This window comes from Botryllus schlosseri, chromosome 16, assembly GCF_051294905.1.
Source record: "Botryllus schlosseri isolate E-star chromosome 16, Bs_hap1, whole genome shotgun sequence".
NCBI classification, from domain to species: domain Eukaryota; kingdom Metazoa; phylum Chordata; class Ascidiacea; order Stolidobranchia; family Styelidae; genus Botryllus; species Botryllus schlosseri.
This window is the reverse complement of record NC_137251.1, coordinates 2,840,167-2,866,339: the sequence shown is the minus strand read 5'-3', so window position 1 is coordinate 2,866,339 and position 26,173 is coordinate 2,840,167. Positions and strand designations below refer to the sequence as shown.

At 40.8% G+C, this 26,173-nt stretch overlaps 2 protein-coding genes and 2 long non-coding RNA genes across 5 annotated transcripts in view; 2 read left to right on the top strand and 2 right to left on the bottom strand.

The window, feature by feature from the left end:
- The window catches only part of LOC145458766 (uncharacterized), a 181,010-nt gene extending 175,615 nt beyond the window's left edge, over nucleotides 1-5,395 (top strand). The window contains exons 7-11 of the mRNA XM_080337246.1: nucleotides 1,143-1,298; nucleotides 1,694-1,801; nucleotides 2,166-2,271; nucleotides 4,295-4,567; nucleotides 4,899-5,395. Of these exons, the coding sequence (XP_080193372.1) occupies nucleotides 1,143-1,298; nucleotides 1,694-1,801; nucleotides 2,166-2,271; nucleotides 4,295-4,567; nucleotides 4,899-5,308 (1,053 nt within the window). The 3' untranslated portion in view covers nucleotides 5,309-5,395. The remainder of the gene's footprint in view (nucleotides 1-1,142; nucleotides 1,299-1,693; nucleotides 1,802-2,165; nucleotides 2,272-4,294; nucleotides 4,568-4,898) is intronic.
- Nucleotides 5,396-7,143: 1,748 nt separating this feature from the next.
- On the top strand, nucleotides 7,144-8,743 carry LOC145459137 (uncharacterized). Its single transcript, XR_013921287.1, has 3 exons — nucleotides 7,144-7,583; nucleotides 7,781-8,148; nucleotides 8,448-8,743. It is a non-coding gene; the product is annotated as an uncharacterized LOC145459137 (long non-coding RNA).
- A 29-nt stretch (nucleotides 8,744-8,772) lies between these two features.
- Nucleotides 8,773-14,992, bottom strand: LOC145459138 (uncharacterized). Its single transcript, XR_013921288.1, has 2 exons — nucleotides 10,913-14,992; nucleotides 8,773-9,018 (listed from the first exon to the last, which is right to left on the bottom strand). It is a non-coding gene; the product is annotated as an uncharacterized LOC145459138 (long non-coding RNA).
- A 2,680-nt stretch (nucleotides 14,993-17,672) lies between these two features.
- Nucleotides 17,673-24,814, bottom strand: LOC145459068 (alpha-(1,3)-fucosyltransferase 7-like). 2 transcript variants are annotated; one of them, XM_080337660.1, is made up of 7 exons: nucleotides 24,798-24,814; nucleotides 24,137-24,342; nucleotides 22,841-23,038; nucleotides 21,996-22,151; nucleotides 19,995-20,183; nucleotides 18,698-18,811; nucleotides 17,673-18,524 (listed from the first exon to the last, which is right to left on the bottom strand). In XM_080337660.1, exons 2-7 carry the CDS (start codon nucleotides 24,337-24,339, stop codon nucleotides 18,068-18,070), a joined length of 1,317 nt encoding a protein of 438 aa, XP_080193786.1. In that variant the 5' UTR covers nucleotides 24,340-24,342; nucleotides 24,798-24,814; the 3' UTR covers nucleotides 17,673-18,067. The 2 variants fall into 2 exon arrangements, with proteins under 2 accessions (XP_080193786.1, XP_080193785.1); XM_080337659.1 differs by lacking the exon at nucleotides 24,798-24,814 and having other exon boundaries at nucleotides 24,137-24,405.
- Between the last annotated feature and the right edge of the window lie 1,359 nt (nucleotides 24,815-26,173).

Below are 26,173 nucleotides of genomic sequence, written 5' to 3'. Positions count from 1 at the left end.
GCTCCGGTTCAAATAGAAATAACGTATTGCGAGCTCTTCAGTCTGCGCTACTATATACAAAATCTATTGATAACCAATACGAGAATCGTGCGTTCCGTGGTGGTGGTGAGCTCAACTAGTCACGCGAAACCTGTATTACCTGCTTGGAGACATTAGTATTATGAAACTGATTTATGGTAATTAGTAGGGCGATTTTTTTTTTGACATGTCAAAAAAAGTCAAAAATTTGTCAAAATTGCAGGGTTAGGTTAAAAAAAGTCGAAATTCTATACAAAATCAAAAATTGTTTGCAACCCGCATTTCGTTTGTATCGTAGATTTTGCATTGTCAGAGAACTTATGATTTGACAATTCTCAGACTGTAGCCTAGATTATAGGCCTACCGTTGTAGACGGCCCAATCTCTGCTCATTGTGAATCATAAACATTCCAATGAAACAAATAGGTTAACATGGTGTTATGCTTAACGTACCGCAATATACTAAATGAAGCAAGACTGCGTGGGCATTGCATGATTCTTATATCAAGAAGCGCATGATGAAAAATTGTGATTTAGACACCGTTGTCAGAATGAAACAACACAATGTGTCACCAGCAGTGTATACGCACAACTTCAGTGTTGTCAGCCAACAACTGCTGCTGTTGAACATTATTTCTCCATTCTTGGCAAGGTAGGCCTACTTATAGGGACAGACACTTTCTACCCGAGAATGTATATCTTTTTCTGTACTACAACAAATTTTAATTATTTCTAACATAATACGTGATGTAACTACTGGAATTCTTGATATACGGCCAGATTTCGTTTAGGAAAAACTTTTTTATGTCAAAATTTGTCAGTTTTTGAGTCAAAAAAGTTTTTTTCAGGCTAAACTACTTCGTAAGGACAGACAGTTCCAACCAAAAATGAAGATAAGTAGTACAATTCCTACATTTTGTGGGAAAACACCTAATTCGCATTCGCTAGTTAAAAATTTTGTCAATATTGAGTTTTTTAAGGTAAAAAAATGTCAAAATTTTGATTTTTTAGGTCAAAATCTTCCGTCTTTTAGGTCAAAAAATCGCCCTAGTAATTAGGCATTGTCGCCTGAAGGAAATTCGAAAACAAGAACAACATAGGATCATGTTGTAAATGCTATTTCAGGGCGATATGTGTTGCGGTGATGCGGCTTACTTCGAAGACAATGGAAACTGCTGTAACAACACGGTTTATGACAGAAATACAGAGGGAGACGGCTGTTGTGCAGGAGCTCCGTACGACTTAGTAACCGGGGTGTGCTGTGGAGAAGATGTGGTGGGGGTAAGCGATGTGCTTGACATTTGCAGAACAGTTGAGGCGTGGTCGGGAATTTGGTTGGACTGTAAGTCTCACTTACAATTTGCATTAGTTAGATGACCAACGCTTTTTGTTGGTATATAGATTTATTATCAGTGCCCGATTTCTGATGGTCGTTTGCACCGGACCTATATGAATACTATATATTGATTTTGCCTTCATGGCGCGATCATTGATATAATCCAACCAAGTATCGTCACCACCATCGTGATTATCTGTTATTGTGCTCGATTCGTGGCCGAGACGTGTGCTACAAGAGGCATAGTGGTAATTGGAAATTTGGTAATGAAAATAATATTTTGCTAATACAAACCTTATGCCTTACCTATCCTCGAATTGTTTGCAATCATCGCGTTTAGACGGACATGCAATGGCCAGCTTGCTGCGGAACGAAAAGCTTCGACGCTTACGATCAAACATGTTGTGGTACGGAAGTTTACGATAACCCGTTGGACAGCAGAGGAGAGGTAGGACGTGAAATTGTTCTTGAAAAGTCATCAAGGCGTTCGATTACGTAGTGCAATGCATTTTATCGTCGGCGCCTACACATAAGAATTGCAGTTTCAGGGCAGTACCCTGACCATCAAATCCCGTAAGTCATTCGTAACAGTAAGTGAAGATCAATCGTACTTAATTTATATTGTTATAGTTTACTCGAGGTTTTATACGGATTGTATTGTTCTCAACAAATTATCGCAGAGCATCGTACAAGTACGATATGGGCCTATAGGTAATAATGTGTATCGTGTAGAGGTGGTGAAAGTCATATATAGGTCTATAGCAGCGCGACATAATGTCTTCCTGAACCTGTAATCTTTCTCCTTGATACAGGTCAGCCATCATACTCGCTGTTGCGGGGATTTTGCAGATCCGTCCACCTTGCGGCCGTATGACTACGATTCACAGACTTGCTGCAGCGGAGTCATCGCATCGTTGGGTGAGCAGACCTAATATGTACATTAGGGTTGTTCAAAAATGATCATTTTTTTCAAATTTTCGCGGATATCAACTAAAGCTTGGCTAACAAACGTCTCACACCAAATTTGACTCAATTCCGACTAGTATTTTGATTACACTGGTCGACAAGATTTTTGCTTTCTGTCCAAAATGGTGACTATCAGGTCAATTTTCGTACGTTGATTAGGAATATGAAGTCGCTCTTTTTCTATCACGTCAAGATTTTTTATAATCTGTGATTTAAAATTTTGCATTTCAGTGCTAAAACGGCCTGTTCTGTAACGTATTCCTTGCTGTTGGGTCATAGCAATAACCATTGTTACCCACAATTAATCGTTCAAATTTGGCCCAATTCCAACTGGTAGAATCGAAGTTATTGGAGTTGAAAATCTTGCATTTGAAAAATTAGTATTTTCTGCGGGTAACCCAAGAATTATATTAATGAAAAACTCGAATAACTTCACTTCTACGAGCTGTAATTGAGTCAAATTTGTTTTGCATAGTTTGCATTTTAGAAAACTTAACAATTCCGTGGGTTATAGCCAGTAAGATTTGACTATTTATTTAAAACTTTTTATGACAAATTCGAAATTTTCAAACTCTATTAGCCGGTGTGAAACGTTTACATATAGATACATATACAGTTCATATTACATATACAAGGCCGTAACAGCACTTCGTCAGCCCACCCCCAAAAAAACGTTGGATTTGGGCCCCCCATAGGGTGATAAACCTAACTTCTGGGGGGCGAAGCCCCCCAGACCCCCTTTGGCTCTCCGCTTTTTGACGCTATTTCACATCTCCATTGGATGTCCGTTTGGTGAGACAGTTTTTCCCGCCTAGACGCGCGACGCGCGGAAGATTTCAGTAAATCATTATTGAATCGGGCAATATTATCGGGAATTATATATATATTGCTATCAATTTTGATCATCTCTCCGCTCACGTAATCAGATTTACCGGTAGAGCTGAGCGATGTCTGTTTCAAAACGTAGGACCACACAATAATAATTAGACATCTTCGGCCGTATACCCGTTGGCAGGAACGAAACAGCACTTCGTCAGCACCAAAAAATACCCACACACAAAAACTTGGGTTTTGGGTTCTCATGGGGTGATAAACCGACCCCTCATCACAGTGTTCGCTTTTGCCACGAAATTAGCTGCACTCTTTAGTGAGCCAGCTCGAAGCGCGAAAATTTTCGATAATTCATGATACAATCGGCCAATAAGATCGGGAATTGCATATATATTGCTATCTATATCTTGTCCTCTCTGCTCACGTTATCAGATTTACCGGAAACTGTAGGGCCCATAAATAATAATTAAACTTCTTCGGGCGGGCGGACCCGTTGGTATGACTTCGTTACATGATTTTATTTCGTGACCTCCTGTCTGCTATATCAAAAATATAGAATCGCTCAAACGTACTAAACTAAAAGACGCACACGATTTCAAATTGGTATTTCTTCACTGTCATATATTTTTTTTCCTGCTGGATGGTATTTGTCTTCTGAGGTTCAGATTGCCAAGACAGGAACATATGGCGCCAGTCATTTAGGCGCCTATGGACAATTAAACATATTATTTTGTATATATAACGGAGTTTTCGGTCTGCGTAAGGGCAGACCGTTTCGGCCAAGCTTTTCGCGATCGTGCCGATCGTTCTGGCACACTTCTTGGAGTCGCATGTAATAAGTCCTAGATCGTTATATATCTTGGTGCGTAGTGGCGTGTTAATGGCTAACGCCGATATGTCCATTTCTCTAAATCTTGCGTGTGTTTTTTGGGTGGGAAGAGTACCAAATAATCAAGATATTTGGCAACTTTAAATCGCGCGCAACGCGAAAAATTTTGGAAAAATGGCATAAATTTTCAAAAAATACTCTATAATTTATGATAATTCATGAAATAATTTGGGGCCCCCTTCGAGCTCGCCCCCCCCCCAATTGGGGGGTTTGGGGTGCGGCAGTTACGGTGCTGTACATATATATATCTTGCAGACGGACAAGACGGCAGGAAGATTGATCCAGCAGACCTGGAATGTTGCGCAGAAGAGGCGATGAATCGATTAACTTACCTCTGCTGCGACGACGTAGTAAATCGAAATCTCTACAAGGACTTCGGCAGATGCGACGGCAATACCACGTATGACATCAGAGTGTCCATATTCTGCGAAGAAGGCGTGAGACTTCCCAACCCGTACGGGGAAGACGGAATTTGCTGCGGCACCGACGTCTTCAACGGAGCGGAATTCGCGGACACGCAATGCTGTGGTGGGTATGCCTTCGGGTACCTGGTACAACTTTCGAAAATACATTAGCCTCGTTCAGGTACCGCATCGAAAGATATATTTCACGAGGTTCGAATCACAATTTTACGCAGAAAAGATGCAAAATGTTCTCAAATATTCTACTTTTTATAAACTGGTAAAGTAGAAGTAAATGCAGTCTGAAACATAACCGCTTGAGTACGTAGCACAAACAAAAAACTGACTTGAATTGGCCTACTCTGAAAAAGTATAACTATACGTCGTTAGTGACCACCTTTGACGCTGACCACTCTTAACGCAAATAATTCATACAAAATAACCCAATCCACTCGCAGGCGAGAGCTCCATGGACGGTGACGCGTTCAAATGCTGCGACGGCGAACCCCGCGAACTCGGCGGCATACCGAAAGACAAGGCTGTGTGCTGCGGTAACAGCTGCATCGACGGCCGCGACTACTGGTGCTGCGAAGGCAAAGCTTACTGGAAAGGCGAAAACAACGAAGAAGTCGGAGATCTCATAGACGGGATGGCGTGCAGCGAATTCTTCAAGCAGTCGGTACTGGATCGCAACGCCGCGAGAGGAAGTTCCAGAATATCGGGTGTCGTTACCGTACCAACGACACCAGCCACGACTACAGCTACTGAAGCACCGACCACTCTTGCTCCAACCACTGAAAATACGCCGGTGAGGCGATTTACCCCCCGGACCTTCACGCGAAGGACGATTCCACGCCGTGGCCGCTAACGACTCGGAATCGGCGGTATTGACGGCGTACGTTGCGACTGTTGCAATGCTGCGAGTCGCATTTAATAAAATAACGTACAAAACAAAGTAAGCTATGTTTCAATTTGCAAGCTACCTTGTGTGAAAGTCGGGTGAAGGGTAGGCAAGGATATTTTTAGTATATGTTTAGGTTGCAAACGCCCGAGACGTTTGCTTGTACTTGATACTTCGCACAATTTGGTACTGTACAGTACAGAGATGAAATGAGATATCCAGGCATAGAACTAAAGAATACTAAGGTTACGTAAATCCGAAGTAGAAGTTAAACAACTCCAGTCAAGCAGGATCGATCAAGTACATCGATCGCTTGATTGGTTCACTGTCGTTTAAATTTGAGGTCCTATACCATTTCACGGGCGGCGGGCGCCCAGGCTAAACAACCGAAAATTACACTTTTACTAGGACTCCTTTTCAGGCTATTGATTTTATTAAAGTAGCCAACACTGAGTTTTGCAGCAATGCCTTCTGCCAAGTTTGCAGACCGAGGATGTTTGGATTATGATGTTTCACTTTTTTATGGACTAACTAAATTATGTCCGCATTGCGTTATTTTCTAGCTCCGTACCGCGAAAAATGTAATTTTCGGCGGTCCCACCAGGCCGGCCGTGAAATGGAGGAGTTGCGAATTTGACAGCTGCGCGGGAGCTAACAGCGAAATGATGCCATGTAGGTTTAAAACGTAAAGAACTTGAAAGTATATACATAGTCGATTGAATAGCGAAGAAAGAAACAAAACTAGCAGATATCCTGCAAATCTTAACCTGTCGGATTATACAACGGAACCTTTCGAGTATCTCTAGCCTAATGATGCGAAAGAATTATAAATGCAACTTATAACTGCAACTTTTGTTAAATTTAAGTGCAACTTTCTCACGAGCTCAAGTGCAACAAAAACATGCCCTGTAACACTATACACACTGCATACAAAGATTTTGTATTGGTGATTTCGCCTCCGTGAATAAGTACGTTTTGATCCATCTTTCCATAAACAATCCGAACTGAGTGTGTACTGTTTTGCCTTCTCAGAATTCGGTAACTTGTGCATAATGATGACTAGAGTGACGCCGCAACACTACAACCGTATAGTTGGAATGTGGCCTACGAACATGTTTCACATTTCCTGTCTTGAGGGATAAATACGTGAACGAATTTCTTACTAAAACTCTCGACTTTGGTTAGAAATGTGGTGCATTTATACATTCTACAAGCATTTCTCAATTCGCACTCATAATTGCGTGGCGAGCCGGATGAAATCGTCTGGCGGGCCGGATGCGCCCAGCGGGTAGTTGACACCCCTGTTGTAAATACATGAGTGGAACTTAGGTTTCTTAACCTGGTTTCCACTTTAGCGTAGGACAGTAAGGGCAATAGCGTTTCCGTGGACAGTCAGTGGATGAGTATATTTTTGCGACCGGCCACTAGAGAATTTCGCGACCGCGACCCCTGTCATAAACAGACTGACAATATTTTAAACCAGCAATACAGAGTTATGCAGCATTTTACGGTCGTCGGTCATCATTACCAGAACACGCATTCCGTACCAATGAGATATATCTACTTGCCATAACTGTTGAACAGACGAAACGAACCCCTGAATATAGAACTATTGTTCTACTTAATCATTAATCATATGTCCCTACTATACTATCTACTGCGACGCCATGTTTTTCAGCGCCCACATACCGCCCCCTGAGCTTGGCGCCACCCATATAGCCATCTGGATGACGCTGGAACACAGTTTAAGAACCACTGTATTGAACTATATATATCATGGAAAACTGAATGGGATAGAATTGTGACTGCGTGGCCTGTCAATCAGATACGGTTGAATGACAAGTCATCGAGCAAATTAGCGCAGGCGCGAAACCGTGTTTTGCTCACTATGGCGAGAGCCGTGAGACCGCCGAGACCTCGGCATCCACAAAGTTTCTTTTGTTAGCTGTGATCGGATGTACCATTTGACCTACTATATAAATATATATATATTTTGCAGAACTATATCGGTACTTATTTAGAGCTATCGGATATTGAAAATGCCTGCGAAGAATTGTGCCGTCCCTGATTGTAATACTAGTCGAAAAAATGGTAATTCAGCACTCTTTGTCATTTACAGGGTGGATCTCGCAAAGGACGAACAGGAAAGGCAGCACCGGTCGCATCTACGTTGTTTTATATTGTCCATGCGTGATTCTACGGATAAAAGAGATAATATAATCAGTCAGCTTGGTAGAGAATCGTGAGTTACGGAATTCCTTTTCTGTTGTGACAGATTATGATCTGTAAATGGTATGGGAGGTGTTCCGCCAGGCTAGTGCATACCGGTATGATATCAAAGTTGGATATTTATATGTATTAAGCGCAAACCAGTGACCGATACGTTGTTACTGGCATCATGCAATTATTCTTTCATTGACCATTTATTGTGTTTTTAAGAGCCACAATATGTGATCTACATTTCCGGCCAGAGGATATCATAGCGGCAGGTGCTTCTGGGAGACGTCGGCTGAAGTTGGGAGCCATACCTTGCCTCAATTTGCCTAAAAAGTCCGCATCATTCTCTTCCCCACCAAGGAAAGAGCCAGCTCCCAGAAAAGCTTGTGCTAAGAAATTCTATTATCAAAATGTTGCCCGATTGAAAAAGGACGCATCTCTTATTCAAGGTAGGTGAAATTTAGAATCAAGTTGGATGCTAATTTGTCACTTTCTTACTGTTCAATACGTGGCTGGGTAGCATATGAGAGGAATGGAAAGCTCTATCTTGATTTGGAGGAAGATGATCAGCATATTCAACCTAAAATCAGGTCAGTTTTGGATTTGCTCCTCCCAAGGCCTGCAGGGCGTGCAGGCGTCTACAAATAAATAAATTTACGAAATTCCTGAGCTACTCTCGAATACAGGTTTATAGATTAAAAACAGCCCACACTTTTTGCAATGCTGCACATATGGTTGAAACGTATCATAGATTCGATACCAATTTGTATATATCCATCGAAAATGCGACCAGCTTATGCCAACCATGATCACTTATGTCCTATCATTTCAGGATATGGTTTGACGATGACTTGTCCATCGTATGCTGCCGTATGATCTTATTTTTCAGATGAATATGACCGGCCACATGACGCCGCGGACCATGCAAGGAGATTACAAAATATGAACCATGCCAGGAAATCACAAAATCTGTAGAAAAACCGAAAACTGTCACTGACACCCAACCCATTTGCTGGATATGAAAGGGTCATGGCGACCCGGAGATCTTTCATTTTAATCGGGTTTATACTTTGGTCTCCGTGGTGCCGTCATGCACCTATCTGCTCGTACCAGTTGTGCCCCGGACAGCTCTGCATAACTGGCTAACATCCAGCGAATGTATGATAAATCGTCAATATACTTGATAATTTGTCAATATACAATACCACACATGATGACTGTTGCAATGCTCATTTATTGATCAGATGAGAAATGAAAGGATTGCATGCCTAGAAGTCAAAAATGCTTCTGGTGTGATATATATGGTATTGTACCCTACACCTTCATGTGGTAAAGGTTTGTTAATATTCGCATCGTCATTGAATCGTCATTCTTGTAATAACGTTTCTTGTTGACCCTGCGATCACATACTCGTTACAATGAGATGTCAATCCTTAGCAGCGCGGGTAGAACATGACAATCTGAAAAATATAGCAGATTTATAAACTAAAAAGGACACTGGCGGTGTGTTCAACTAAATCACAATGTACTGCAGTGTCTCGTCAATCTACATTGTAAGTTAAATGCCATCAATTTTGAAATTGAAAACATTGTAAAACAATTTCGGATCAAGGTTTTCCCTTCAAATCGCAACGTGTACCCTGGCTTCCTTTATTCGACTCTCTTTCTTTCCGAAGCTTGTTAACTAGCTTCTTTGTGAAGGAGTGACCCAACACTCTAAGAAATAAGTCAATGACACAGTCTATCACTAGTTTGGAGTGGACATTAGTACACGCTGCGTATGAACTTTTGACAACTCTGTCCTGCAAAATTGAAAAGTTCATCAACTTTGGGAATTTGCTACATTCCATCGTAAACTCTCTGTAGGCTCTCCTAAGAAGAAAGAGCAGCTCTGAGCCTGGATTTACAAGTGCCCCAGCCTTGCGCTCCATCAGGGGGATTAACTTGCCAAAGATCGGTCTAACTCAGGGGTGGGCAAACTACGGCCCGCGGGTCACATGCGGCTCGCAACACCGTTCTGTGCGGCCCGCGAGAGTCTAAAGAAACTTTTTAAAAATATTGATAAAATGCGTACTAAAAATCGAATTAATGCAGGGACTTGATTAACTTTTTCTTAGTATATTTCACTATGATAATTCTGAGAAAGTGGTTCTCAAACTGGTGGGCGCGCCCCACTTGGGGGCGTGGAAGCATCTGCAGGGGGCGCGAAGCTGAGCTCAACTGAAAAATTATTTAGCGCTTCGCGCGATTTACTTCCAATTCAAAGTTATTGTTCTGTATTTAGTCTCTCATGCACAGTCGTAACCTTCCATGCCATCAAACTACCCGTTGGGTTTGCTAGCATCCTGGTTGCGTTTTGTGATATGACGATAAGGGTACGCAAAATCTTTCATCATCATAAGGGGGGCAGGGGGGGGCGTGTCTTGAAAAGTTTGAGAACCACTGATCTAAAGTAAATACTTAATATCACAGCGGGATAGCTGCAACGAGATTGACATAATTTGGATCACGAGTGGGATTTCAGATTGGCCACTCCATTTTTAATTATTTCGGTGTTGTGCTTATAAAAAACGATTCGGGCATGTCTCAAGTATAGATTCATTGTCGGTATGCGTAGAACTGGGGTATTTATATTTTATCTACACATAGCAGAAGCGTGTTTCAAGCTAACATGGTTATGATGCTGTCAGCATTGTGTGTCCTGGAACTGAGCCTAAAGTGGACTGATCGCTGCTCACAGATTTCAATTTCAATCATGTTCTAACAATCGGGCCAACCGACTTTCATCGCTATCGTTTTGACAAATTGGTTATTGAGGTCCGCCAGCCTATGAAATCTCGCCACTATATGTTTCTGACGCGTGCACGATATCATCAAAGCAATGTTTAGCTTGTTTTAAATAAGCACATATATTATCTCCGCATGTCCTCACTATATAATCAAATATCAATATTGCGTTTTGGTTTATAATCCCAATTTTATATAGTGCGGCCCGCGAATGGATTCAGATGTTGAATGCGGCCCGCGAGCTCAAAAGTTTGCCCACCCCTGGTCTAACTGGTCATTGAATTTTCGAATTGTCTTTCTCAATGTAAAACCAGCCATGTATTCTAAAATATCGCTCTCCTTTTCAGAAATACTGGCAGAGACCAATGACTCCGGCTGAGGATGGCTTCATTCCATTATCAATTATTTTTTCCATGACCTCAAGTAAAAATTTGGCAGAGAAAAGCCTGTCGTTTGATTTTGTATATAATATTGGATCACCGCAAACCTTTCTGTAACTCATCACAATATCATCTCGATTTCTAGGGGAATTCATACTGATAATCCATCCCGTAGCTAGTTCAATACCTTTTTCAGGAGTTCTGGTGGGTCTTTGAACTCCAATGAGCGCAGCAATGGTTCAAGATCCACTGGTTGCTGAATAATATTTGGAACAGACATGGTGTTGGAGGCGTAACATTGCCCCGAAAGTTATGTCTTTATTAATTATAATGAAGCATACGTTGAAATCGATATAGCGTGATGATAATCAACGCAAAGCGCAGGAAATGATTTGAACCAAGTTGATATGAATGCTAAATTTTCAAAAACTATACGACTGTTGGTAGTAGATTCCGGAGTGGAGGTTACGATACGGAACGCGACAGCGTCCGAATATCCGACGTTTTCTATTATACACATTATTATAATTATTGATATTACATTCCTTCGTATGCGCGTTGCCCAATTTCAACTCATAGTTTCGTGGCATTCCATGATACTGCTTATTGTACCTAAGTAACTTTGTTAGCTACTTGATCACTTCTGCCAACTACATCAAACAAGAATAGATGGTAGCGAGTATATGCTTGTCAGGCAGAATTATTATCAACGCGAATAATGGATTCATTTACAAAGTCAGTTAACTTCAGTCCCAAGCAAGCGGAAATACTGGGGATGGTGTGAGGTTCACTTTCGCTTTCTGTGTGTGAACCTCTGTAAATTTGAGGTTCACGGTAATAAACGAACCTTGGTAGGTTCTGCACTTCGAACCTTTTTCATGTATTATAAATTTGTCACGTCATTATAACGTCTCTGGTTGAAATTCTTCGCTTTTCAACATCGGGCCGTTCTCCACATGGCGCCGGCAGCACTAAACAGCACTAAACTAGCATATGTAGCCTATATTGTCAATTACAAAATTATTTACTCGAAAGCAGGGATATATAGAACTATATAGGGTTCGAAGATTTCGCTTAGCACACACTAGATAAGAGTTAACATATTTTGAGATCCGAAAAAGAGGGCACGTTTTACAAGTCACAAAAGATATTTTAGCGGAATAAAGAACGGGTAATTTAAAAAAGGTAATTTTGCCCACTCGACTCCGAAAGACCCGCTCCCACAATCGCTTGTGGTTAACTTTTTTCATTTTTTTTAAACAATGGTTGCCGTCACTGCTGTCAAAACTCATATATTTAGCTGTCCGTATACAATCGACTCGCTCTCAAAGCTATAAAGTAGGACGAATTGCCAAAAAGTAGGGTATTTAGGCGTCCTCGGAGAACAGGGCGACACTTTCGATTTCTTGAAAAAGGAGGACAAATCTACCACAACACGCATGTAACTACGAATTCAGTACATTGCTATAGATTACAGGTGCACAAAATGACATCAACAGAGTTATAAAAGAACAAAACCATCAAAATATAATTTTCACACAAACGATAACATTACAGTGAATCTTTTTTGCCAATCAGTATGACTTCTGCTGTTTCCTTTCATATACCAGTTCAGAAATGCGAGGCATTGGGAAGTGTCATCGCATTGTTCGGTCGAATCGCAACAGCGTGAGACCAATTGCTTAATTGCGGATTAGCAAATGTTTGTCATTTTAGAAGCACGGTGTTTCGATTCCGAACACCAGCCTCTCCTGCGTAGGCCACTATCATACCAGTCATAATTCGACTAATTACCTGCAACCCTGATAGCCATGACGGGCGTATCACCACAAATCACATTTATCAGTTGAGTGTGACTCTTGACCGGGGCCTACGAACACTTGGGTTATCGTAGGCCGCGTCTGGACCTGCGCGGAACCCCTGAGACTGGCTCGCGTAATCCCTAGTGTTCCGTGAAACGCCGGTTAATGAACCACTGCCCTAACTAAATTTTAGATTTGGAAAATATTACTCGTGACAACGTACATCAGTTTGCGGCGACGGGTAGGAACTAAGCGTGCGAAAAACGGCAGTAACGTCGTAAACAGTTGAGTCAAAATCACGTCGTCCCATACTTTTAGAACCGCTCCCTTGCGACACCAGCCCATGCGACACACACGCAACTTGCGATAACGTTGGTCGCGGTTTCATCTGCACGTGTATGAAAGGATATGAAGGCAACGGAAAATCCTTCAACAGTAAGTGCAATTTCTTTTCGGCTCAAAATGATTTTTTTGTGCCGAGATACGTCATAATAGCGTTGAGTGCCATCTAAGCCAGTGGTTCTCAACCGCCGGTCCGCGACGACATTCTTGCCGGTCCGCCTGGTATTTTACAATTCTATACCTTAAATTCAAGATCCAATGTTGAAGGCTTTCTATTGATAAAATAAATAAAACATAAAATTTTGAACTGATTCAGAGCTTCGTGAGGTAACATTAGGGCTGGTAACATGTTTGTTTTGACTTAAAGTTCAAGACGTGTCATTTGACAACATGCGAGCGACAAGAACAGAGCATGTACGGGCTGACTCCTCGCTAAACAGCGCATTTCGCGGGATCATTCGTTTCCTATTCATTCATTTTGTGCAGGACAGTAACTGGGGCAACCCAAAACCGCATATTTGGAGAGGGGCCGAGCTTGAAAAGAGCCCAAAATTATTTTGCAAATACACATAAATCATAGCGTACTTTTTTGAAACTTTTTCCCACATTTTTCAATTTCTTTTCGCGCGATTTAGTGCCCCTAAGTGTGTGGTTAATAGGTGCCCTTCTCCGAGAAATACACATGATTAATAGAAATAGGCATTTCGGTATCAACCATTGCCGCGCCTCGACGTACCAACACATAATGAAGTTTAGGCTAGCATGGGACTCCGAAAGGTGTGCTGAAAATTCGGCAGCAAGAAAACCGATTCAGTCCTGAATGATCGAAAATTTTCGCTATAGGCGCGATTAAGCTGCATAAACTTTCTACTTACACTGAGCAGAATGAATATGCTGACAAGTACAGGCGAAAACATACGTCCCACTGTAGGGTCTTGGGGCGAGGCCCCCGGAAGTTTGTCTTGTTGCCCTGTGGGGCCCAAGACCAACGTTTTTGGGGGAGGGCTGACGAAGTGCCTTTCGGCGCGGATTGGCGGATGGCCGGTATAGTTGCTGTATGGTGTTTTCTTGCGGCACGCATTGTATTCGTAGTTGCCAGGGTAGCCTATGCGTCTGGTCGCAGTGGGCCATGAGCAAGGTAGCACGACAAGGTGCTTGGTTCGACTCCGAAACGCTTCTTCTCTCGATATTGTCAAAGAGAAGAATATTATTCGAGTGGGCGTGTTCGATTAAACCCACTGCATTCGGCGCGAAAAACTGGAAACGACTCTCGGCGATAGCGCCGGAGGCTTCACCATTACGCTAGCACTTAAATATAGTCAAATTACTTGAAAATCGAAAATGCGGGCCGCACAAAATATTCTCTCGGGCCTCGTGTTTTGTGGTCAAAGTGGTCAACGTCGCTACTCAAGTAGAAGTAGAAGTAACTCCGGAATTTCAATTCAAGTTGAAGTAGGAGTGGCGGTTCACAAGTAAGCAAGTAAGTAGATATTCTACGCCTATTTTGCCTAAAAAAAACGAAAACTGTCAAGTAGAAGTTGAAGTAGTCTAAAAATCATAACTACTTAATACGAAGTGCGAGTAGGCAAAATCTACTTCAAGTACTTCCAAACATAGAAGTTACTGATCACATCCGACATCCATCACATCAGATCCTTGTTCTACGTGGTAAAAGATTGGCGAGTTCCTTCAAAAATCAAATATATCTTGATATAACGCTAATATCATATGATGAACTATGATATGTACAAAGAATTGAAAGATTTGTGTGTTCTTTCTACTGAGCCGTGCGATGACAGCCATTGCGACATGCCACTTTTGAAGATATTGACAGCTGTAGGTACAAATGCTATTGCTTGTCTGGGTAGCAGGGAAACGGAAAGAGTTGCAATAGTATATGTCGGAACTGCATATCCCTTTATTACATATGGACTACAACTTACATACCTGTCTGTACTTTCCACAGAGATCACTAATCCGTGCGATAGCCGCCCATGTGACACACATGCCATTTGTGAAAACATTACTAGCTATCGTTACAAATGCGATTGCATGCCTGGATACTAGGGAGACGGAAAGAGTTGCAGTAGTATGTTGGAACTCCATATTCCTCCCTGTATTACATGCAGGGCTTTGGAGCCGGAGCCGGAGCCCGGAGCCGGAGCCCCGGAGCCGTGCATTTTCACCGGAGCTGGAGCCGGAGCCGGAGCTCTACATAAAATTTAGCCGAAGCCGGAGCCGGAGCTGGAGCCCGTTATTTGAGGAGTAGCTCCGGCTCCGACCTATTTCATAAGATGCTATTATATATGCAACAACCACATCTGCTGATTTATCATAATTGAACTGAATTTTAATGCTGTGCACAGCAATGGCATGGAGTAAATTGCGTTCTAGTGCAACTATGATGTTGTCGACAATTGACAAGTATTCAGTATGAAGTCACAAGCCGGCACGGCGGCACCTATATGTCTTTGTTGCTACATCGGATATTACTGACGGCTGACGGACTCTAGATTACTATAGATTATTATTATTATTATTAGATTAGTAATCCATAGAGACCAGGAATGGCCAACCTTTTCGGCTAAAGGGGCACATGCAATTGACGAACGAGTGCGCGGTCCACTAGCCACGCCAAGCGGGTAAAATTTTCTAAGTTTATAAATAAACTAGGTGAGTATTGCTGGTCTATTGTATACCACCCGCTAGGCTCAGTTTGCAAGGACACGACACGACTATTCAGCGTCTGGACACATCGATATCGAGGGTCTCCGATAATATGGGACAATCATTTTGTGCCTACATTTCACCGTCGACGATTTTTATGCGAGCGCAAACGCGAAAAGACTTTCTTCCGTAACTGCGAATACAGTTAGACTCAATCGGGTAAATTATAGGCGTTTTTTTCATTTTCAGTAGGGGGTAGCGTGAAGAAAAATTTCGCTACTATTTTAGTCTATTGTAATGTACGACGGTTTACTGAAAATGTGACTGGATCCTGGATCTGCCAATGCGTCGGAACTGATATTTATGGTCATCAACATCCCAAGTGTCGCAGTAAGAATTGTAATTTTTGGTTGGCATTGCAAGTTCACAATCTGAGCAATTCATTGTCGATAATATAATAGGACATTACCTCGCGGGCCGCGCAAAACCCTCTCGCGGGCCACATTTGCGGGCCACCCCTGATATAGACAGGACCATTCGATAATTTCAGAGCCGGAGCCGGAGCTGGCGCCGGAGCCGTGGTTATAATGCGGCTCCGGAGCTGGAGCCGGAGCTAATGTATGATAGAAGAGAGCTCCGGAGCCGGAGCTGGAGCAGTTTAAATTTACGGCTGCTCCAAAGCCCTGATTACATGTAGACTATAACTTACATACCTGTCTGTACTTTCCACAGATATCATCAATCCGTACGACAGCCGCCCATGTGACACACATGCCGTTTGTGAGAAAGTCGACAGCTATCGTTATAAATGCCATTGCTTGCCTGGATATAAGGGAAACGGAAAGAGTTGCAATAGTATGTCTGAACTGCAGATTCGTGTATTATATGTAGACTACAGCTTACATACCTGTCTGTACTCGTCCACAGAGATCATCAATCCGTGCGATAGCCGCCCATGTGACACACATGCCATTTGTGAAAACATTGACAGCTTTCGTTACAAATGCGATTGCATGCCTGGATACAAGGGAGACGGAAAGAGTTGCAATAGTATGTCGGAACTGCATATTCCTCCCTGTATTACATGTAGACTATAACTTACATACATGTCTGTACTTTCCACATAGATCATCAATCCGTGCGACAGCCGCCCATGTGACACACATGTAGTTTGTGAAAAAGTCGACAGCAATCGTTACAGATGCCATTGCTTGCCTAGATATAAGGGAAACGGAAAGATATGTCATCGTTAAGAACCAACGACCAATACTTACTGAGTAGGCTACAGCAATTTTTATTCCGTGTCAGAGCAACAATTATGACATGAAATCGCCAATAGCAAGAGGCGCCTCAATCATCACAGCATACTAGAGCATTAGAGACCAATAAACTAGGCGAGAGAACCAGGCAGACAATCAAATCACAAGATATGAGCAAAACTACAATTATTACTACTTCAGCGATTTTTTTGAAATGATGTATTATGAGGTTATGACGAAGTTCACAGAATCTGCACTGATCGCCCTCAGATGGAAATGCCAACAGGTCAGCAAACAGCATGTTTTTCATCAGGTTTCGTGATCCTTTTTATGACAATTCGTCCTCCTTCCTTCCGACCGCGCCTTCCGTTACATGCCATCCTTTTATGCTGTTCTATTACTTTTCATTCAGTGTGAATGCCTCTACTTTACACCGGGTAGGCTCTGGTGGGTGTCTGATTTCAAAGACTATATATTCCAAGAAGTTTCGACACCTTCATATCTTTTCATTGTATCACATTTTTGTGGTGTATTGAAATGAAAAAAATCGATAATAAACCGAATGGCATACTCGGAATTTGGATCCCCTAATTTTTTCCATATGTCGACTTTGTTCACTATATTCACTAGCTGCATCCCTGAGCATTCCAATTGGCACACCGGTTGAGGACCACCAGAATAGTCTATGTCAGTGGTTCTTAACCTTTACTTACCTTCGGAAGACTACGCTGATTTCCCAAATTTTCGCTGGATCATAAAAACAAAAATCTACCTCAACTGCACCTCTAACACATTACTATGGATTAAATAACTCCCATAGCGACTGGGGGACGTGCACTCCCGGGCACCCAGCCGTAATCGTAACACATGACCGATGCAAAGTTCATAAGTCTTCTTTTTATTAAGTATAGTGCATAAAGGCATGGAAATGCGGTGCGAATAATAGCCATCATTGGCGAGTACATCGAATATTTTTGCGACTGCATTGCTGTACCTTCATTGTTCTAGCTGCGCTTGATACAAAGCGGAAGGAAAACAACAAAAAGTTAATTGAAGAGATTCTTTGAGGCACAGAACGACAATATACAATTGAAGAATATCAATATACCATTCAATGAATAACAGTTCACGAATCATAATTTAATACTAATGCATACATAAGAACAGAAATTTGCATCATATAATCTAAAAATAAACTTTGTATCTCGGTATCTCAGTCACAACACAAATAAAAAAACGAAACTGATACATTTCATAATCACGTATCAGGGTCTAGTCGGACCTAAACCGTATAGATGTACGATTTGATTTCCAAATAATGCAGCAAGTGATAATGAAGAAGAGTGATAAGAAAAAATGATAACAGAACACAAATACAGCGTGAAGATCGCGGCCGTTGGTGCCGTCGTCGCGGTGGCAGATTGATATCGTGGACTCGGAACGCTCGGGGTCGTAACCCTCACCATACCACCAAGTGTCAAGGTTTTGCATCACTTTTCCCGTGCCCGAGCCGCTTTTGATTTTTTCGCACAGCGACTTCCAGGGGTCCGGTTTCGGAGGCGTGTGAAACGCGTGGTCTGCGTACTCGGTCGATTTCCACTTCAGATACTCCGAGTATTCGGTGTCGTTTCGGTCCAGGCGCTTCAGATAATTGGCGAGCGCTTCTACGCTTTCAAAGTCATTCATGTGAATGAAGGATCCGGCGGGCGCATATTTTTGATAGCTTGATCTGTACACGGAAAATATTGTATAGATTGTACGAATTGCAAGTATATATCCAATTGGAAAGTATATTCATATTGAAATGAACCCGAATATTTTCGGCTCACACTCGTCAGGTATAATCCTCAGCAACTAATTGTATATCAATAATTTAGTTGAAATCCATTTTTTTAAACCTACCGAGACGGGCCCAGTACGACCGGCACTGCCTCCGTCCTTAGTCCGATGTTGAAAAACTTTTCCGTTATATAATCTTGGCATCTGGAGTTCTCCAGAGTGAACACAAACTTGTATCTGAAACGGAAGGCAAGAACAGATTAAAACCATTACTCGCAACATAACGTATCTTCGCTGATTCTACACAAGTTCGAGAATGACACCATCTGCATCTGCACTGTAGATTTTGGAAGTGTAGAGAAATTGGCACTGTGCAAACATCACTCGAGAAGTCCCTGTAGAGCCGAAACATTACTAAATTGGTGTTTTTAGTCATATACAAAGCCAGAATACATCAAGTTCGGTGCATATCAAGTCACAAAAAGACATTGATGTTGAATGTAGCGTGAGTCTGCTCTACGCACAAATATGAGAGGTGCCATTCAAGGGCGCGATTAATCCGATTATGTCATTTAAGTCCAGTTCAAAATCGACTCTTTATAAAGTTGTCACCTAAACACGGTAAAAGAATCGGCACAAAATCGACATAATATCTAGGGTCTTTTTCTCTGGTGATCTGTTCAATACATTTTAGGATGTATAAGCCATACTGCACGATCAACGGCAAAACAATCAGTCAGCATATCGATGCTTGTGAATCAGGAATAGGAAATTGCGCAACTGCAATGTCTCGCTACGATTGTCATCATTTCCGTAGAGACACAACCGCAAGCGCAGCAAGTTACAATGAAGTGGCAGAACATATTGCTTGAATTAAACATGCTTTTGTCAATTGCTAAGATTTAATTCACGAGTCACATCCGTCTTATCTCAGTGGCTCTTAACCAAGGGTCCCTAATGTTTCGCTGTAGGTTGAGACACTGACACACACCTTACTCGCACAGCAAAATACATACAGATTTACAGCAACTATTGATACAAATCATGTTTTATTGTTTTGTTATTTAAGACTGTTTTTAATGCACAGTTAATTTTGAGCACCAGTGGTATATAGTAATGTATTACAATAATTAGATGCTCAAGTGGTACAGGTTTGTTTTTGTGGCTAGGTGAATATTTGGGGTTTGCCGATAGCTTGCTGATTAGCATAAGGGTTCTCTACGTCAGTAAAGGCTAAGAAATACTGGTCAAGCTACATATGATGAGGATTTGTGAAAAAAAATATAAAACTCCCAAGTTATCCTGTTATTCTACTGGGTACCAAATTTACTCTTTTATTCTTTTTCAGTGATTAATGTATCTTCCAATTACTGGAGGCACAGAGATCATATGCGTCAGTCAGTTCGACACAGACACCTACCTGTTTATCGCCGCTTTACCGCATTCGCCCCTACATAGCTCGTCGCCGCTGCATTTTCCTTTCACGTCGATCTCCATGTATCGCTGCAAATCTTTCATGATTTCGTTTCGGAAAGTGGACTTGCAGTTCGACACGAGCCATATCCCCAAAGCCGGAGCATTCTTGTTCCGCAAAAGATCCTGCACCGATCTGTGAAAAAATGCGTCAGTGCAAGGACGATAAGTTCATTCAACTTGACAAGAGAAAAAAATGATATAAGTATCAACCGAGGTGGTCAGTAAGAAAGTACCTTATAAAGGTTTTGAGGTATTTGGGATATGATTTCAGCCTTCTTCCTCTCGCATTGGAAAAGTTCTTAGGTAAAACTAGTTTCTTTTTACAGTTTGGATTTTATATACCTTATAAAAAAACAGATTGAGAAGGCGACCTCGAGGTTGTCAGTAGCCTACTACTACCTTTGGCTACTTGAACTGCATACAGCGCACTCAATTGCTTATAATTTCAGCCAACTTCCACTTCTACTGAACAATTTTCATGCAGAACTACATACTCGCGTTCCACTTTGGATATTCCAAAGTAGAAATTAGTTTTGCGTTAAATTCGCATCACTTTTAAACGAGAAATCCTCGTATGAACAAGGAGAAATAACCATCACCGACTCGCCGTAACTGCTGAATGTTTTCAAAGACCGTCTTCACACTACCACCACATCCAAATTTTTCCAGGCAAAGCTACTTATGAATTCGACCAATTAGCAGTGTCATTTGTCTTTGGTAGGGCAAGTTTTTGCAACTTTTTTACAGCTTCCGAGAGCTTCCCAAACACAATTCGAGTATCTCGTACCCTAATAATTCTAAAAAATCATCAATGCAACTTTTTACTGCATCTTTTTTTCGAAGTTAAGTGCAACTTCTCACGATTTCAGTGCAACGAAAACTTACCCTGGGCATTTGTGATTTTATGCCACCATTGATTAATTGCTAAAAAGTATGCGACTCTCCGTCCAAATCTACATTTTAAAAAACTACTTGGTACTTGTCAGACTTTTTTCCTATTTTCGCTTCGAGTAGTTTTGACAGGCCTTGGATATTCTTCTGCTACTTGTACTGGGTACCGACGTTGACTTCGACAACCTCTGCTCCAAATGAGCTTCTTGGAGGTACATAACTTCGATACACAATTGAAAAGTATGTCCATATTCAAATAACTCCGAATATTTTCGGCTGACACTCGTCAGGGATAATCGTCAGCAACGAGTAGAGAATTAGAAAAAACATTGTACATTAGGGTTGTTCAAAAAAAAAAACTTTTCCTTCAGATTTCACTGGCTACTTGATAAAATTGTTAGTTTGGTTAAAAAAAACGATACACACCAGTTTTGGCTCAATTCAACCAGACGCAAGATTTTTGCAGTAGAAAGTTTTGAATTTATCATTTAAAAATTGAAAAAGAAAATTTTCAAAATTATTTTTTCGACCCCATAAAATTGTTAGGCTGTCAGTAGAGATGATGCATACCAAATTTGTCTAAATTCCAACCACTAGAAGCAAAGTTATCGCAGCAGAAAAATTTCTAATTCCAGGATTTTATAATAAATAATTTAAGACTTAGTCACCGTAAATACTATTTTATTCAAACCCAAATTTTTCTACTACAATAACTTTGCTTCTAGTGGTTGGAATTGACCCAAATTTGGTGCACATCATCTCTAATGACAGCCTAACAATTTTATGGAGTCGACAGAAAAATTTTGAAATTGTTTTTTAATGATAAGTTCAAAACTTTCTACTGCAAGAATCTCGCTTATACTGGTCGGGATTCAGCCATAGTTGGTGTGCAGCGTTTTTTTAACCAACTTAACAATTTTATCAAGTAGCGAGTAAAATCTGAAGGAAAAGGTTTCTTTTGAAAACCCTATTGTACGGTACATCAACAATTGTATCACCACATATTCGCAATACAAAATTATTCAATTAAAGATGCGGGAACTACAGAGCATACTTATTTGATCGAATCATGTCTTCGCTGTAAGACGCCGGGAAATCAGAATCCGAGCGGTACGTCATCGTCAAATTGAATACTCCGTTCAAGGGTGTCAATGACTTGTGGAAAACGAATCTTGTCAATTTCGGGGGCTCCATACAAAGCCACACCCACCTGCAAGAAGTAAGCTGCTGAGATTGTGATAGCCGACACCCGACATTATCGCACAAAAGATAGCTCCTTGTTTGTTTTAGGAGATTGCCGAATAACTCATATTTTTACATGGAATGCGGAATCGCAGCTACCGTAAACCGGGGTAACTTTGGACAATTTTCAACAATTTCGCTTTGTATCTTGGAAATGCTAGGTTGTAGGGGAGGCAAGTTTTGTGTTTTTCAGGGGTCATGGAGCAAAGATTAGAATTACCTAATCCAAAATCTTCATGGTCATAAATAAGTCCCTTATTTTTGTAAATTATCTGTGCCCAAAGTTACCCCTGCATGTGGGGTAACTTTGGACAATGTAGTTTTTTGTATGCCTTTACACTCTATTTTTTATGAAACCTCAAAAATGAGGCTTATTTGGTAAGGGTTGATGAGAGCAGTGGCTAAAACTGAAACAAAATAGTATATGTCTGGCCTATTGCATGATTTTTACCGAATCCCCCCCACCCCCCAAAAATAAAAATTAAGTAGTTTATGAAGGCTAATGCCCCCTTATTCATCCCTTATCACAATTTTCCCTCCTGCCATCACCAACTGGGACTTATAAATAACATATGGTGATAAGGGGTATCCCACTGGTACATTTAATACGGTACTACTATTGAACATGAAACAAAATTACATTCGATAGATAACTACCATTGCCACTCCTTCTTGTGTTGCAGAGGAAGCCAAGCCGGATCATCCTGAATTTCAGCGAAATGAAACACGACGGCTTTCGCCACGGAAATTGCAGATCGATCATGCGTCAACACGCATCCATCTTCAGGATATCCCGTACGCCGCACAGAGCCAAACGGTGGCGCCCATATCAGAATCACATTCGATTCCAGAGTCCTGCAGAAGATATCGATATATATTAGTGGTTCCCCACCTTCTTCAAGTCACTGACATCTTTCAAACAATTAGCAAGCTTGCGGCCCCCTGAATTGTCTATACAAGAATTTCACATGGACTAACTACACAAACACATAGATTTATAAATACTCGCAAACAGTAAGTGTAGCAATTGGCATAGTAATCAGACTATAAAAGTTCCCAAAAATGATGAGCTGTTGTCAACATACTAATAAACAGTTGTCGCGCAGAAGTTAGTCACACGAAAAAACCTGAATTTGTAAAAATCGGCACAAAAACATGATTTTCAAAATATAATGGGAATTTGCTGTTTGTTTTGATGTTCAGAGTCAATCAGGTGGTAACATTATATTGGGTTGATGATCCCAAGCATTTTTCATTATCGGCACCCCGTTGGAATCATCGATCTGCTTTTCCCAGTACGAGAATAACTGAAAAGTATCTTGTTTTCATGCGTATTGATCAAACGATCATGTTTTCTCCTGAAGATAACTCACAAAAACAACATTTCACAGTACTTAACAATATGCAAAAAAAGGCACTTTTAGTAATTTTGTGGGTTATATTAATGAATAATGACGTTTGAAGATAGGCAAGTTTAAAATGAAATGGCGTACTTCTACTATTTTGAGCTGTATATTTCATACTGCTATTTCATATAGCTTTGACATGTTAAACATGTAATGTTTAGGAAATGGCTATTCATAATTTCAGATATTTATGGCATCTACCATAACATACCATACAAGTATTATAAATACTTTGAGTCTTCATCCACAGTGGTGCGGTTCAACAGAATAATCAAATAAATTGGAAGCGATAAACTACGAAAATATTGCTCATAATTGCATCATAAACATTGAGCATAGCTGACAACATCAAGTCACGCATCATTACGCCGTTTTATATTGTAAGACAATTATTCAGTATCCTATACATCCATCCTAAAATTAAACAGGTCTCAGACTGCTGTATGTTTCTAGTTATAGGAGTTACACTGTATAAAATCATATCATTGCCATAACCTTGTTAGTTCAACATATTAACTTGGACTGCAGCTCACTCAAACCAACCAACCTGTATTTATCATCCAAATGAAACGTTTGCGCATATTCAGCAGATGTCAATGAATTTCTGGAACTCGATTTCAGTTTCTCGACATGAGCGCCGATCTCAGTGAATATGATCAAGTCGTAGCGTCGAAAGAAGAGGAAAATGATGGCATATGTTACGAAAGTGATCAGGAGTCGGGTGCTTGTATATTTCATGTGAAAACGCATAGTCTGCAAACAATATGAACACAAATCGATCATGAATCATTTATATCAGACTATGACAAGGTAATTGAAGACAGTTATTGATATCATCAAAGCAACTATACTTTGGAGTAGATAACTTCAAGATTGCATCGAACAGCATCAACTTCATATTTGCCTGATTGGAATCGCTGGCCTTTTTGCCTGATATATCAGGTGAGCAGCGTTGATTTTCCAAGTTGAAGTAATTTGATTAAAAATAATTAAAAAATAGAATATAGTGTGAGCCCAGGACACCGATTCCATACAGGCATATTTGGAATGTGCTCACTGTGTCTGGATGCTGTCCTGACATTCCTACGCCAAAATTGAGTTAAATATTGGGCCTGTCTGGAATCGGTGTCCTTTGCTCACACTATGCTTTATTTTTTCATTTTCATTAAATTACTTTAACATGGAGAAATACGAGAATCGCTGCTCACCTGATATATCTACGTTGACCACTGTGATTCTAATAGAATTCTCGGGAATTATATATGTTCATGTGAAACACACAAAAAAGCAGGGGCATTAAGGTATTTATCAGTTTGGAGTTTTTACCAGAATTCCAAAAACCACTTGCCAGATTTTGCAATAGCTTTTTGTGACTGGTTATCGGGATTCCTGATGAAGAATGCGACTCATTCAGTAGACACAGGTACCCAACTGTAACACAGATTTGCAATAAAAATGGTTTGAAATAACTCAGGAATAGGAAAAGATCAGAATCACAACTGATTCGATGAAATATCGCGTTGTTCAATACATTAGACACACTTGAATTTCCGACAAACGCGATACATATATAATCGAAGAATTACCAATGTTGGGACCCTGAAGGAAGACATTCCTCCCCATTAGTGGACGTAAGTACACCTAATAAAGAATTATTCACGATCATTAAGCTTCGGAATAACTCAGGAGCAGAACAGAATCGAATTAGATTCGGTTGAATATCGCGTCTTTCAATACATAGATACACTTGAATTCCCGACAAACTCGATACATATATAATCGATGAATTACCCATGTTGGGACCCTAAAAGAAGATATTCATCCCCATTAGTGGACGCAAGTACCCCTAATAAAGTATTATTCACGATCATTAAGCTTCGGAATAACTCAGGAGCAGAACAGAATCGAATTAAATTCGGCCTAATATCGCGTCTTTCAATACATAGATACACTTGAATTCCCGACAAACTCGATACATATATAATCGAAGAATTACCCATGTTGGGACCCTACAGGAAGATATTCAACCACATCAGTGGACGTAAGTACCCTTATAAAACAAAAATTGACAATCAATAAGCTTCGGAATAACTCAGGAACAGAACAGAATCGAATTAAATTCGGTTGAATATCGCGTCTTTCAATACATATAGATACACTTTAATTCCCGACAAGCTCGATACATATATAATTGAAGAATTACCCATGTTGGGACCCTAAAGGAAGATATTCAACCCCATCTGTGGACGTAGGTGCCCCTAATAAAGAATTATTCACGAGTATTCGGGTTCGGAATAACTCAGGAACAGAACAGAATTCGAATGAATTCGGTGGAATATCGCGTCGTTCAATACATAGATACACTTGAATTGCCGACAAACTCGATACATATACAATTGAAGAATTACCCATGTTGGGACCCTAAAGGAAGACATTCATCCCCACAAGTGGACGTAAGTACCCCTAATAAAGAATTATTCACGATCATTAAGCTTCGGAATAACTCAGGAGCAGAACAGAATCGAATTGAATTCGGTTGAATATCGCGTCTTCAATACATAGATAGATTTGAATTCCCGACAAA